Source organism: Mesoplodon densirostris, chromosome 2 (genome assembly GCF_025265405.1).
Source record: "Mesoplodon densirostris isolate mMesDen1 chromosome 2, mMesDen1 primary haplotype, whole genome shotgun sequence".
Lineage (NCBI taxonomy): Eukaryota > Metazoa > Chordata > Mammalia > Artiodactyla > Ziphiidae > Mesoplodon > Mesoplodon densirostris.
The window spans coordinates 142,231,301-142,246,723 of record NC_082662.1 but is presented as its reverse complement, the minus strand read 5'-3'; the positions used below and the strand labels follow the sequence as shown (position 1 = coordinate 142,246,723).

The following is a 15,423-nucleotide window of genomic DNA, read 5'->3' as shown; positions in this document are numbered from 1 at the left end:
TTATATATTTGTTTTTGTACCAATCATAAAATATAATTTCCAAGACTTTTTTATGGAGAAAGGGGCCCACAGCCCTGAAGATGAAAGTGCATGAACAAGGGTCATAATGTGGCCCAGGCTGAAAGGCCTGCCAGGGGCCAAGGTTAAGGCAAGAGGACTCCCGCATGGGGTCAATACCCACCAGTCAAACTTCCCTTTGCCCTGCCAGATGAATGACTACTGATGCTGCTGGTGGTTACCATGGCGTTTACTGAGTGTTTACTGTATACGTACATTGTGCTAAGCACTTCCAGATGTGCAGTCTCATTCCGTCTCTGCAGTAAATGTATAAAGAAGGCCTTCTTATCTGCGTTTCGCAGGCAAAGCATCCCGAGTCTCAGTGAGACTGACTTGACCACGTTCACAGACGACCAAGGGAAGGGCCAGCAAAGGCCAACCTATGGCTGGATGTGCAGGCAGCGTGGCCTAGTGGGTAATAACATACCTCCATCATTGAGTTATTTCAAGGATTAAATGAGATTGTGACTGCTAAACCCTGCGCATGCCTGGCTGTTGAGATTTTTATCATGGTAATGAGGCTCTATAGGGCCTGAACTTAAGTGCGAAGCTCCAGGGCCACAAGGCTCTCCCAGCCTCCTGCGTGGGGGCTCCTGCCACCCCAGGTGACGTGCTCCTGCCAGTAGACAGAGGTGGCCAAGTGAAAGGGTGAGGGATGCCATGCCCAGGTACCAGGACATGCTGGCAGCCCAGAGAATCCACAGACACGACGCCCACACACGCAGAGCTGGGCTGGGCTGCCTGGGAAGCCGCCGAGGCTGGTCCCGGGTTGTGCCGTGCTTGTCCCGGTGTCCACCGTATGTGTGTCTCTGTCTTCCCTCCTCAGATAACCTGTGAGCTCCAAGGACAGGGACCACACCCCATGGGTTTCATGCCCCAAGGTGCCTTTCACAGTCCCCAACCCATGGGCAATTCAGTCAGTTACTGTTGACTGTCTGCATTGACCATGCTCCATATTTTTGTCTTTAGGGACTTCAGTCTCTTTCTAGCTTTCACAGCTCCTCTACCTCCCCCCAGAGCAGCTCAAATTCCACATGGTTCTGCTTGTATGGTTGGCTCCATCCTTCCTTCCTTCCTCTGCTGGGAATAACCTATCAGGGAACACAGTTAAGGAATTTGATTCTTTTATTTCGGGACATTGGACAGCTTCATAGAGGGACTTGTGGGAATCAACAGCTTCACTGCCCTGGGTGGGGCTGGGGGAAGCCATTCCAGAACACGGCCAGTCGGGGCTCGGAGGGGGCCCTGTAGTAAAGCCCCATGGGGCTTCCTCTTTCCCATCCGGTTGAGGCCATCACAAAGGGGCCAATGAACCCTGAATGTGATCTGAGCGTCGAGCAGGGTGTGCCCAGCCCGGACAGACGGGTGCCTGCCCCTTTCCTTCAGAGGGTCCTACTAAGGATGGGCCAAACAGAGACAGCAGGTGTTTGGGTCAGGCCAGCTGCTGGGCAGAAGGCATCTGCAGGTGGTCATTCTCCTGCAGCCGATGCCTGAGGCTCTCCTCCCAGACAGAGGCCTGGAGATGCTTCCCACCCAAGGGGCAAAAGAATTGCTGCTGACAGATTTGCTAAGAGCTAAGAAAGAGGAAATGTGGCAAAGGCTCATGGTGACTGGCTTCCGGGGTAGTTTTTGTTTTGTTTTCTTGAACTGTGTGAGTTCAGAAGGTGTGGACCTACTTGAGCTTGGCCAACGTGGCGTCTGGCGGACGAGTAGAGAAAGCCAGTGGTGAGTAAGGAGCAAAGTCAAGTCGAAGAGAAGCGTCAGGCACGTTCTGTAGACCGGCTTTCACTGCTGCAGTGCAGGCCTGCTGAGCTCCCAGCTCTCCTCCCAGAGGCCCCCATCCCCACACCCAGTTCTCTGAAACAGAAGAGGAAGCAGTGATGAAAGAAACCACCCTATCCTATCTTCTGTGTAAAATCTTAGAGCTGCAGGGGGCCTTAGAATTCTGCTGGTCTCGATTAGTGATTTCACAGGTGAGGAAACTGAGGCCCCAGGAGTGAAAGTGACTCACCAGAGGTCACAGGTCATTGGATGGTCTTGCGTTCATTCTCACCAAGAAATTGCAAAGAGCTGAGCCATGGGACGGGTTTCCAGCCAAAGCCCACAGCCCCACGCAGCCCACACCTTCTCAGCATCTGCTTCTTGGGGTGCAGGTTGGTATGAGGTGCTCCTGGACCTGACTGCTGTCCACGCTGGGTTCTGGGCTGAGTATCACCTAGGCTGGTCCACTGTCTCCCTGCCACCCAAGCAACAGGTATTTTTCTGACACGTCCTTGGAGGTCAGCCCAGTTCTCCGCTGAGCCTTGCAGAGGGTGCCAAAGAAGAATAATCATCAGATATCCTGTCTGACTCCCCCCAGGGAGCATCTAATTGGGGAGATGGGATTGACACAGGTGAAACAATAATTAAACAGTAAAAGACAGCATATAATCAGATGCTAAAGGTAGCCATACAGGCTGTGAAGGCACCTCCGTAGTTCCTGGCAGTGGTGGAGGTAACATTAGCAGGCAGCTGCGGAGGTCCATGGCATGTGGGAATTTGCAGCTTTGCTATGACAGGAATCTGAGGGTTTGAGGCCACGGGGCTGGTGTTTGGAAATGAGTCCCTGAGCTGGTGAGTGAGCTTAGCTGCCCACCTGCATCCTTCCTCAGGCAGCTTGCTGCCTCCGAATTAGAGAAGGGAGGAGAGAAAGCAGAACTCCAGTGAAGCTTTTGTCTACTTGTGAAAAGTGTCCATTAAGTGAGAGTGAAGTTACCAAAGGCCCATCCACTGGTGGTGGGAGGAAATACACAGGAAACACCTGATTCTTGATACAAGTATGATATCAGGAGAAAGGCGGGGACCAGTACAAACCTGTATACTGTATACCTTTCTCCATTTGGGAATTAAGATGTCAGGAACCTAAAAGATTAGGAGAGCAGAAAATGAGGAGATTGCTGCGGGCCAGAGAAATTGTCTCAGGAAACTACACAGAGAAGATGGAACGAGGGGAGATGGGGGCTATGTATTCTAGGCAGAGAAACTGCACAAATGACAGTGTAGAGCAGAGGTGGGCAAACTACTGTTCGTGGGCCAGAGTCCACAAATAAAGTTTTATTGAAACACAACCACACTCATCCTATGGTCGCCCTCTGCTACAGTGGCAGAGGTGAGTAGCAACAGAGACTGGATAGCCTACGAAGCCTAAGATATTTGCTCCCTGGCCCTTTACAGAAAAAGTTTGCCAAGCACTAGTGTAGAGAAAAGAATGAACAAACCCTATGACATGTGAACCAATCCAGAGGAACTGCTCCAGGAAAGTGAGAAATGAAATTGGCTAACAGAGATAGGACTTCATATGCCTGGAGTGATAGTTCCAGTACATGCCTTTTGGATGGGTTCAATCATTTCCAAAATACCCATTATTTCATTTGGTTTTACCTTCGCATCAATCCTATGAGGCAATAAAGGATTTTTATACATGAGGAAACCGAGGCTTAAAAACATGATCCAACTCTCTCGATCACTTTTTTAATAATGGGAGTCAGAACCTGAACACATGCTTACGTTCACCCCGCAGGTATTGCCTGAGCCTCTACCATGTGCCAAGCTGGAACTGAGCTCTGGCACCCCGTCGTGGAGCAGACAGGTGCTTCTCTCGCAGAACTCAGTCCAAATGTCAATCCAAGACTTACTGCACTATAATTCCTAGCAGAAAGCAAGATCATTTTTCTCCCCCTGTAGGCAATGGGGAACCACTGAAGGTTCTTGAGCAAGCATATATATTATCTGCTTCATGCTCAGGGGCACTGGGCGTGGAGAAGAGATAGAAGTATGGTGTAAGTCACTAAGGAGCTGCAGTCTAGTTAGGAAGAAAAACCAAGATGGATGGTCTACTTGGAGGTTAATATAAGTAGATGGATATTTAAGTGCAGGATAGTATAGTGTTAGCTTTGGATGTAGGTTAGCTCTAACCTTGCTGGGGCTCCGTTTCCTCATCTGTGAAATGGGCACAATAATAGTACCTTCCTCATAAACTTGTGGTGAGGATGAAATGAGCTAATACACGCTAAGTGAGTAGAACAGTGCCTGGCACATAGTTAGCCTGTTAATAACAGTCAAGGATCATCATCATCATCATACAGGGCTGAGGTAGTCAGAGAGGCCTTGACAGGTGAAAGATTTCAGATAGACAGCAGTAAGATGATGAAAGCTGTGTGCAGGAGGAAGAGGCTGATAAGTTTAAAAAGAGGAAAAGTGAAATTTCTTTTTTTTAAAAATATGTATTTATTTATTTATTTGGCTGCGTCAAGTCTTAGTTGTGGCACGTGGGATCTTCATTGCTGTGTGTGAGATCTTTGTTTCGTCACGTGGGATCTTTTAGTTGCGGCATGTGGGATCTAGTTCCCCAACCAGGGATCGAACCTGGGCCCCCCTGCATTGGGAGCACAGAGTCTTAACCACTAGACCACCAGGGAAGTCTCAAAGGGAAAGTGAAATTTCTGACAAAAGTGAGGTTTGCGTGATTTAGGTCCAGAAAAAAATGGGCCCGAACGTATCTGATGGCTCCAGCACATTCTCCTCAGCCCACTCCTGACCCTGGGGGTCCCACTCATCACTGGGGCTTTCATGGGCTGCCTTGAGCTCAGCTGTGGAGACTAAAAGCCACAGGCTTCACTCAGAGTCTCTTCTTTGTTGGGTCACTTCCCAATAACCGAAATTAAGACTTTACGTATGTCATTGATTCGGATGCGGAATCAGCCAGTGTTTGGATTTTTTCTTAAAGTAAAATTCAGCTTCGGGTAAATCTGCTCTGAGATAGGCCGCAGACCACAAGAGGATGGTCCTCTTTGTTTCGGTGTAATAATATTTTAATCGAAAAGTCTGAGGATCACCGTCACAAGGGCCATCTCTGCTCTGACCCCTAGTGCCCAACCCTCTTCACTTGGCTGCATCCCAATAACCCTGAGAGTTAGAGAGGACACAGACCTTTCCATGGCTTAGGACCTATGAACACAAACCTGCTTTTCAGCAGTGCCCTGGATGTGCTGGCTGCATTGGGAACAGCTCAACCCTCTGCCACCAATGCCAGGGGCTTAATCAGAGCAGATGCACCCCATGCCAGATGCACTGAGATGTATAAGCCTCCTAGGAGAGACACCTCACAGGGCAATGCCTGTTATCCTTAAAATCACAACAGAGGGAGCTCCCCATTCTGTCTCCATCTTGGGCCACCCCAGGAGACAAAACTCTGTCTGGTTTCTAGCTTTGTACCCATAGATGGAGACAAATCTTTCACTCTGAGAACTTGAGAATCTGGCAGGTGAATAGAAAGGGGGTCTTTGACTTATCCTCTGAAGATGGCCATATTATTGATCTGTTCACACCCTGGATACTGCCTTCTCGGTAAACCTTGGGGGCAGTGCATATCTGTGAGTGCAAAAGTGTTAAGTCTGCAGCTGGATGGGGACCCTTGAGGTCTGAAATTGCTTGGGAGGGGTCTATACCAGTTCTTCTCCAACATTGCTGCACATTAGAATCACCTGGGAGGTTTTTTAAAATCCCTCTGCCCAGGCGGCACCCCAAACCAATTAAATCAGATCTCCAGGATGGAGCCCAGGTGTTGTGTTTCTAAAGATCCCCCAGAGGAGTCCACGTGCGGCCAGGTTTAAGAAGCACTGGTCGAGGTTTTCTACCATCTCTAGGATGGGAAAGAGTGGACTCCCGTAGCTATGGCTGGCTGGCTGGCTGGCTGGCCTGCTTTGGGAGGTGATTCATTCAGTCCATGGTCAGATCTTGTCGCCAGGTCTGGTGTGGGCAGCAGCCACGGGTGCTGTCATCCCAGGGTGGGAGATTCAATGTGCTGGCCAGACAAGGCTCCTGGTCCTCCCAGACGGGATGGAGATCAGGATGGCTGTTTTCTGCGTGAGTCCTGCAAAGGGTGCCCACGGCCACTTGCGTCACTTCCCCAGGTTTGTGGTGGGAAGGGGGAAATAGATGGGTTATCTGCTGAAGGAAAAGAGAACAGGAAGAAAAAACCTTATAAGGCAGCCCTGACTCTTACTGTATTCAAGAGCAGGCTGGAATACTGGCCTTTGAAAGCCATGATGCAGCTGCCTTTTCTTACCAGGAAATGGCTATAGCTCATTTGGAAACTATGAGAGATCTTCCAGGAGCTTCTAGAGCTTCTAACTCTTTTTTGTAGATAAGTATGAGAAAGCTGTTAACTCCTAAGCAGCAACAGCCTGCATGTTTCAGAGACGGACAGAATGGAGTGTATGTAATGGTAACGGGATACTGGTCTTTCTGACTGGAAGCTCCCAGAGGGCAGCAGGCACGTCTGGTCCCATAGAGATGTGCCCAGTGGGGTGGGTGCTGGGGGCAGGGTCTCCAGGAACTAAGTGGGGAGGGACGAGGAATGAGAAGCTCCACTGTGATGGTCCCTGGGTTAATAAGTCGACAGCGAAAGAAGACACTCTGTGTGGCTCACACCACTTGCTTCTCAGCTCAAGAAGATGGGAGATGCCCTGGGGAGTACTTGCCCTTGGGTGGTCCTCAGTGGAATCAGGGTTCTGTTCCAGAGACCTGAGTGACCACATAGGAAAAGGATGGGCCCTTCATCCTGGCGCCTGCCTCCTCCTGCCAGAGGCTAGAAGTCCCTCCTTGACATCTTTACAGGTGACACGGTGGCCCCAGGTCCTGAGGCTTCTGGGGGCCCACTGAACGTTTCACAGGTCATGTAATTTATAGGTCTTGGTGTAGCAGCTGCTCATCCCAGCCCCGTTGCATGGAATTTCAGTGATCGCTATGAGAGTGGCTGAAGCGGCCATCCTAGGGTGACCACATGGAATTGAGAAAAGCACGGGTTCCAGACTTTGATGGACTCGGTTCCAGGCCCAACGCAGATGCTTACTAGCGGTGGGACCACAAGCATGTTTCTTAACCCTTCTGAGCCTCTGTCTGTAATCTGTAAAACAGGAATAACCTACGTAGTATGTAAGGTATGTGAGGGTACAGTGCTGTTCTGATCGAGACCCTCAAGGAAGAGTACAGAGGGGAGCAGACAGGCCAACGGAAGATGCTGTGATGGAAAAAGGATGTCAGCTCGTTTCCATGCTGAGGGGTGGGTGTGGGAGGCCACGCCCGCTCCCCTCGGCAGCCACAGAGCTTGACATCTTATCGGCTCTGTGGAATTGGAAAGTGGGAGGGGGAAGTGAAGGCATCCTGCTGAGTGTGACTTGTCTCCCATGGGCGGGCTGGAGGGAGGAGGCTGGACAGCTCTGCCATAGGAACCTGACATGTTCAGCTGGGTGGTGCTGTGATGGCAGCATGGCTGTGAAATTCCCCAACCAAACCAGACACCCACAGGGCAGTGCTGGGTGATGTCAGCCTGGAGAACACGGTTGCCCCACCCCTCTGGACCTCAATTTCCAAAGGACAATCCTGACCCACCCTGGGTCCACTAGATTTCTAAGACCAGGCAACTTCTGGGCAGGTTTTGACTGACCTATTTATTCCCCCAAACTGTGGCTCCTGTACTCCCGGCCACACAGGACAGCGTGAAGACAAAGCAGGGAAGGTGGGTGGCAATGGACTTGAGAGAAACCCAGGGAACTGACAGACGGACAGGTTTGCTTAGACCCCAGAATCCTCCCCTGAATTCTGTCCACAGTGTGAACATCGACCTGCATCTCCTTGGCTTCCTTCTTCCTAGAGGGGGTGCGGGGAGGGGGGGTGGCAGTCAGAAGAATAAATTGTGATGTCATGGGAAGAACACAGCAGAACAGACTGGCATCCCTTTTAGTTCTGCAGAGGCTGACTGCAGGCCTTTAGGCACGTTCCTAAACTCCTCTGAGTCTCCGTCATGTCACCCATGAAATGTGGGTAATAAACTCTTATCTTGCAGTTTGGGTTCTGAGGATTAACTGAGATAATGCAAGTCAGAGAGGAGGTGCTGAGTAAACGCTGGCTCTCCCTGTGCCCCAGCAGAGATTTATCCGCCCAATTATCACAGAAGGCTACAGTCCCCTGCCCCCACTAGTTCATGCATTCATTTGATAAATATGTATGTGTGTGTGAGTGTGTGTGTATATATATATATATTCTTATTATGTGCAAAGTGCTGTGGCCAGTGACATGGGGCCTGGACTGATGTCCGTGTGCCCTTGGTCCTCTCAATCTGGGAGAATTGCTGTCATTCCCATCAGCATATACTGGGATCACGTGTATGTTCCTGTCTCTCCAGCTCTATTGCTACTTCCTTGAGGAGACGACCATGGCTTGCATTTCTTTGCATCTCCCATAGCATCTAAATGGACACCCTCCATAAGCAAAACAGCTCTGCTGATTCACCAGATTCATACCCAGTGCCTGTGTGCCGGGCCTTTTCACCTTGGTCTTGCAACAAGCCTGAAGGGTGGGTATTGCCCCCATTTCACAGGTGTGGAGACTGGGGCCGAGAGAGATTGAAGTCACTTCCCCGGGGTAGCTGGCTGCGCAGGGATTTGACCTTTGATTTTTCTCAGCCTGAGTCCATCCCATTCACTGAGTGAGGCTGGTGCTCACTTATTCTTGGTTGGAGAGGCCTTTGGGAGGACGAGGTCATTCCCTTCCTCATCCTGAGAGCCATTGTACATCCACCCTCACATCTGTGTCTGTTCCAGAATGACTGTAAACCCGCAGAGGAGCCGTGGTGCCCGCCCACGCTGCAGGAGATCAAGCAGAAGATCGACAGCTACAACACCCGGGAAAAGAACTGCCTGGGCATGAAGCTGGTGAGGGGGCCTGCCCCGCGCTGTCCGCCCCCTTCCTCTCTCCCCCTCCCAGCTCCATAGCCCCTGCCGGTGTGGCTCCCTTGCTTTCCCTCTGCATTCTGGGGGATACCCCCACCAGGGCCCTCCCCTTTCTTTGGACTCCTGGAGGCCTCCGGGCTTGTGTGAAGCCGAGAGCCTGGGTTATCAGGGGTCTCCGTGTGTTTTAGGGAAATAAAATGGGCTTTAGAATAAGATCCACATCTAGTCTCTGGCTCTTCCTGTTTTTAACTTGTGGCTTTGGGAAACCTTAACCTCTCTGAGCTTCAGTGTAAAATAGAGATATTAGTTCCCATTTGTCAAAGCGCTTGTGGGAATTAAATGATACTCAAGTGACTAAGGGCCCGGGAGGCCCTGGGCAAGGGGAAATCGCAGCAACTCCTCCTCCCCTTCTTGGTCATTACAGCCTGTGTCTGGGGAAGCTTCCTTAGACTGTGAAGAGCTCAGAGAGAGGAGGGCACCAACTTTGTGCCAGGTTCGGAAAGGCCATCTTCAGTGGGGAGGGGAGGAGACAGTAGAAGAACCCTGCCCCCTGCTGGTGGCTGGCGGCAACTGGCTCTTTGGGGCTTCAGCCAGGTGGGGCGCTAGAAGACCCAGTCGCGGATAGGCCTGGGTTTAAGTCTCGCAGACTGCCGGGTTTTGGAAAGAGATGCAGGAGAAAACCCAGTGCACTGGTTCTCCAAGGACCTTATTACAGAGCCTCCCTGCTCCTCCTTGGTTTGGAGGGGCAAACTAGGGAGGCCACTCCAGACCCTGCCTCTTGGCCTGGGGACCCACCAAAGGCGATCGGCATCTGCCTCGTGACAGGGGATTTGGGGCAGGCAGCCTGAGCCTGTCGTGGGGGGGTGTTTGACTGGGATGGCACTGCTATTAGGAAAGGCCTCTGCAGCCCACCGGATCTGGGGCCACGGCCCAGAGTGGCAGATAGGATCAAACCACACAGACCCTCCCGGACCCCACATGACTTCCCCCCCGCCCCCCACCCCGACAGAGTGAAGACGGCACCTACACGGGTTTCATCAAAGTGCATTTGAGACTTCGGCGGCCGGTGATGGTGCCTGCTGGGATCCGGCCCCCGTCCATCTATGACGCCATCAAGGAAGTGGACCTGGCCGCCACCACGGACAAGCGGACATCCTTCTACCTGCCGCTGGATGCCATCAAGCAGCTGCACATCAGCAGCACCACCACGGTCAGTGAGGTCATCCAGGGGCTGCTCAAGAAGTTCATGGTCGTGGACAATCCCCAGAAGTTTGCACTTTTTAAGCGGATACACAAGGACGGGCAAGGTATGAGAAAGCTGGCTCCCACCCAGAAACTACCTTTCCCAAGTCTGTCTGTGCTCCCCAACACACTGGAGTGGGAGGATTGGGCTTCTCGTGGCACCTCCGTCCAGCCATACACGTGGCATTAGGTCTTCGGAAGGGCCACACGCACATTCTGCCCGCTCACTGTGCTCCTCCCTCCACGTGTGACGACTTCAGGAAAACCACACCCTGGGCTCTCACTTCCTAATCTGTGGAATGGGACAGAACCCGCCCACCACTCCTACTAATCTTTTAGGGGATGACGTGAATGGAAACATGCTTCACACTCTAGCAGACACCGAAGATAAAGGTTGTTACCCTATTTATTCTTGTCAGGTTCATTTCGTTAGGTTGAAAGGATGGCCACTTCCATTTAGAAACACCAGCCTCTGCATTTCCAATCAGTCCCACCCATCCTGAGCCCCTGCCCTTCTTTTCCAAGATGAGCGCCCAGCCCCCTCTCTTGGTTTGCAGTGCTCTTCCAGAAACTCTCCATTGCTGACTGCCCCCTCTACCTGCGCTTACTCGCTGGGCCTGACACGGACGTGCTCAGCTTCGTGCTAAAGGAGAACGAAACTGGAGAGGTGGAGGTAGGTCTGGGACCCTTTGTTTGGTGCACAAACCCAGCCTGCGGGGCACGCTGGGTGGGTGCGGGTGGGCCGTTATCCTCACCACCCAGCACAGCAGGAAAATGTCTCAAGGCAGTTGAGCTGGGGTGAGTGCGGCTGAGACTCAGCATTTAAGCCAGGATTGTAAACGCCCTGGGGGAGCAAGTCAGGGCCTGTCTCTGGCAAGGCCTGTGGAAAGACAGGATTTCATGCGCTTTATTTCTGAAAACTCAGGGTGGAGGGGCGCTGAGAAACTCCCTGTGTTCCACCCAGGTTCTTTTGCTCCAGGATGGCCTGAGGCCCATCAAGCTCCATCCCTGGGCTCCACTGGGCATGGGTATTTTTGAGTCATTTGTCTCTCCCTGGTTCTTCAAAGCGGACCTCGATCCCCCAAGGGAAGCTCACCGGAGTCCAGGCTGTGGTGTGAAGTGAGGTGAAACCAAGCTGGTGGCCCCCGCGGCCTGGGCTGCGTGGCGGGTGGGGTCACAGAGGAGTGACCGAGAGCAGGGTGCCTCTCACAGAGTTTGTCACACTGTATTCAGTGGAGGCCTGGGGCTCGGGGAAAGCAGTCTTGGGAGCCACTGTGGAAATCTGGGGGGTCCAGGCAAGCGGGGCCCTGTCCTTTCCCGGCCTCCACCAGGCAGCTCTGCTTTCCATCTGCTTTATATAGTGGAAGGTTTCGTTTGGAAAAAGTATTCCGCTGAAGCTGTTTGAACACTGCTGGCCCGTGGCAAGCTCACAGGTCTGGGGGTTTAGAGGCCTGGCTTCTAGTTCTAGTTTTGCTGCTATAAGCTTCGTGATTGTGGTGCTTGTGTCTGTGATTGTGGTTCCCTCTGTGGACTTCAGTTTTTTCCTTTATCCAATGTGGGGATTAAACCAGATAAACCTTAATGTTCCTTTGCACTCAAAAAGCTTAGGAGTCGAAACCCCTGGCCCCATGGGGGCCTCAGTTCCTGGGTCAGCCTGAGAGAAGTCAGACTTGCCTTCTTTCCTGAGAGGCCAGGTCCCCCAGGCCCACCAGGCTCTGCAGAGCTGTGTAAGTGACTCAGCTCATCATCTGCTCTGCCAGCCAAGGGAGGCAGATACCCTAATTCCACCGCAGATGAGAAAATGGGCTGAGAAGGTGGCCTTATGCGCTCAAGGCCACACAGTGGAGCCAGGCTGACACCCAGTCTCCTGAGTCCAAGTCCAGCTCTCCTCCAGATGCCACTTGAGGGTCTGCATTGTTGGGAGCCTGTTGCTGATCACCCCAAAGCAGACAGCTAGGTCCCAGGCAGCTCCAGCATCACTGTTAAGATCTCAGCGGCTATAGAGAAATTTAAGATTGTTGATCCTCTGAATAAAAATATGGCTTGTGGACTAGTAACTCTTGGCCACGAGATGCCAGGATTTGAAATTCTGTTGCTGGTGCGGCATGGAAACCCCAAGCTTTATTCATCACATCTGCCTATTCAGTAGCAAACCATGTGCAAACTGTGTGAAGAGTGGGGACAGCAGGGGCCCTCGGATCAGGCGACCACTAACCTGTCTCCTATTGTTTCTCCCCTGATCTCCCTCTCGCCTCACAGTGGGATGCCTTCTCCATCCCCGAGCTCCAGAACTTCCTAACAATCCTGGAAAAAGAGGAGCAGGACAAAATCCAACAAGTGCAGAAGAAGTATGACAAGTTTAGGCAGAAACTGGAGGAGGCCTTAAGAGAATCCCAGGGCAAACCTGCCTAGCTGGTCCTGCTTCCTCCTCTCCCGATGCCCACGGATTAATTTTTATTATTAGTTATTATTTTGCCACAGACACTTTTTCTCAGGACACCTCTGTTGGGTGCATCTGTGCCCGCCCAGCAGTTCCAGACGTGGCACAAAATCTCTGATGGACACGTGTGTGCGTGGAGTTGGGGCCTGCCCACCGTCACACTGTGTGCCCTCTGCACACTGCCCAGGAGCAGCGCTCGCTCGTGTGAAAGATCCGCCACGTCCTCTCACCATCGGCAAGCCTTTCACAAACCAAATAGTTGCCTCTCTCCACACCAGCCGGCAAAGGAGAGAAAAAAGATTTTAGAGATATATGTTCTTTCTCTGCCTTTTATTCTTTTCCAATTTCTTTCTTATTTGCCATCCACGGTTCCCTTATTTATGAGTCCAAAAATTGTAGCATATTCCTTTAGCAGGTCTGAGCTGAGCCCCTGAAAGCACGACAGTGCTCATAAAAGGACTGTCCCCCACTTTCCCCAGGTGCCTGTTGTTCATGCTTAAGGGAAAGTCATAAAGCCACTGGCTCAGGTCAGGAGCACCAAAGCTGAGATTGCCTGAGAAATTTCCAGAGAAGCTGCAGCCGGCCCTGGCCCTGATGGCCCAAAAGTCTGTGCACATGTAAACCCAAAGGCATATATATCTGTGTATGTGTGGTCTTCAGCCATATCTTTGTCAACAACTCTTTGTTTTTGACTTACAGCTTTGAATTTAATGTTGCCATCATCCTCATGTGTTTCCACCAAAGGGAAACCAGCCATTTACCATTTTTAAAGTCTCCTGCTGAGTACAGAAATCAGGCAGTCAAAGCCAAAACACGTTGCAGATAAATGTGTCGAAGCTGTCTTCAGCCTTCCCCAGGCTAGAGAGCAGAGGAAGCCTGGCGGTCTTGGTTTCCCTTTGGCCTCCAGCACTGCCTCTCTCCTCCCACTGGGACTCTGGGATCTCCAGGTACCGCCAGAGGCGCTGCCTTGAGTACAGAGGGGGGAACCTCCAACTCAGCCAACTTGGAGACCTTTATGTTCGAAGAATGGCCAGCCGTGGGGCTGGCCTCCTGCTGACCTCAGTGCCTTTTTGTTTTCAAAGAGGGACAGGAGCAGGGGCATTTGCTTGAGGCTCTGCTGCTGGCTTGCTCCTGCCAGGAAGTGGACCACGGCAGTGTGGGAGACAAGGCCAGGAGAATCTTCCCTCCAAGTATGGGATGAGGGTCGCAGATCTCCTTCCCATCTAAGGTCTTGGGCTCTGACTTCCAAGAAGTGAGGTCAAACTGCCCGGACAGAGCAGATCAGATTCCCAGCTCTGCATGTGTACTGGCTCCTTGCTTAGGTTCAAACTTAAAACTAGCCAAACAATTCAAGCCAGTAGCCAGGACTACAGAGACACTTCTACACAGAGGGAGAAGGACTCTGGGCTTGCAAAGCGGGGCCAGTTTTCCAGTGCAGCCTCTGAGAGACCATTTCTTCGTCAGCCTCTGAGAGACCATTTCTTCATCGTCCTCTGCCTTTCCAAGTCCCTGTTGGGTTGGTTTGAGCCCACGCTTCTTTGTGTAGCCTCAGAAGTTCCCTCCCTCCCTGACCCTTGCTGAGTCCACATGCCCCTGATCACAGAAGGAATGCAGACCCCTCATCATGCAAACTACTTAGTCTTCAGAGCTGCAAAAACAGGACAAGTTAAGCAGCTCAAAAAAGATTTTTTACATCATAAAAACCCTAGTTATCTGCCATTGCCTGCTCAGCCTTATCACGTCCCCCGCTTAAAAAAATCCCTCTCCCTGCTGTATATCGACAGGGGTGGGTGCAGAGTCCTCTTTTCTTCAAGCTGCATGTCTGTAACATGAATAGAAGGCATGGCTCCTGTGCAACCGCTGTGAATGCTGCTGAGACCCTCCCTCTGATGGGGTGGCTATTTTATTTTTGAGAAGGAAACGAAGTCATGTACATATATACATAAAGGCATATAGCTATATATAAAGAGATAGTGGTGTTTATGAAATAAGGAAACTATAGGAAAATTCACTTTCTCTAAAGCACAGTTAGACCAGGACCCAGGCTGAGGCCCTACCTCTGAAACAGTAGTGTGTAGGGAGTGTCCCTTCCCTCCCAGGGTGGGCATGACTGCTGGAGTGCCTTCTACTGTTGTGTTGCCCAGTGCGCAAAGTGTTTGTTTTGGGGACGTTTTCTTTTTAAATGTCTTTCTTATATGGGTTTTACAGAAAGTAATAAAAGCTGGTTGCAAAAATCATTCAGACCAGAGATGTGTTCCTTGAACTTCCCCATCTCATGGAAATCGGGAGCTGGGAGAGGGGGGTGGGAATAGAGGAACGCACACACTTTGTGTCCAAGTCAGATTTCCTTTTGCCAACGAGCGGAGGAATGAAGGCTACTGTTCAAATCAGCTTGAGAAAACCATCCAAAGGCAGGGCTGGGGGTGCTGCCTAGGTGACTGGCTATTCTGCATCCCCACAGAGCAGGAGAGGAAAGGGGACTTACTACAGAAAGAGTACTTAGAAAAGAGGAGGGGCTTTCTGGAGCTAAGGATGATTGAACACCAGAATAGGCTACTGAGTTAAGCAATGATTCTTCTATTTTCAGAATTATTTTAAAATTAGATAGGAATGTGTCTTTGAAAGTTTGAGATCATCTCACCTGGAGGAAGAGGGCTAGATGACTAAAACAGTCCTTTCACCTTAGCTCTGACGTCCATCAAAGGAACATCTCAGTAATCGTGGCAATAACCACGTAAAAGTTATTAGAAAGAAATTCTCACCTGCCTTCCGGTATTGATCACACACAGTGCAATGAATGGGGGCCCTCGGAGCTCATCCAGTCCACCCCCAGCCTCCCTCTAGGAGAGCACCCCCTGTCCAATAGACATTCTTAAAAGTGTCCAGGAATGGGGCACATCTGTAATGTTTGCT

At 51.2% G+C, this 15,423-nt stretch overlaps 1 protein-coding gene across 2 annotated transcripts in view; it reads left to right on the top strand.

Annotated features, from left to right (window-relative positions):
* The window catches only part of RASSF5 (Ras association domain family member 5), a 71,493-nt gene extending 56,746 nt beyond the window's left edge, over positions 1 to 14,747 (top strand). For both annotated transcript variants that reach the window (XM_060088425.1, XM_060088427.1), the window contains 4 exons: positions 8,700 to 8,810; positions 9,838 to 10,135; positions 10,628 to 10,743; positions 12,330 to 14,747. In XM_060088425.1, coding sequence (XP_059944408.1) covers positions 8,700 to 8,810; positions 9,838 to 10,135; positions 10,628 to 10,743; positions 12,330 to 12,482 — 678 coding nt within the window. In that variant the 3' untranslated portion in view covers positions 12,483 to 14,747. The remainder of the gene's footprint in view (positions 1 to 8,699; positions 8,811 to 9,837; positions 10,136 to 10,627; positions 10,744 to 12,329) is intronic.
* Positions 14,748 to 15,423: the final 676 nt, after the last annotated feature.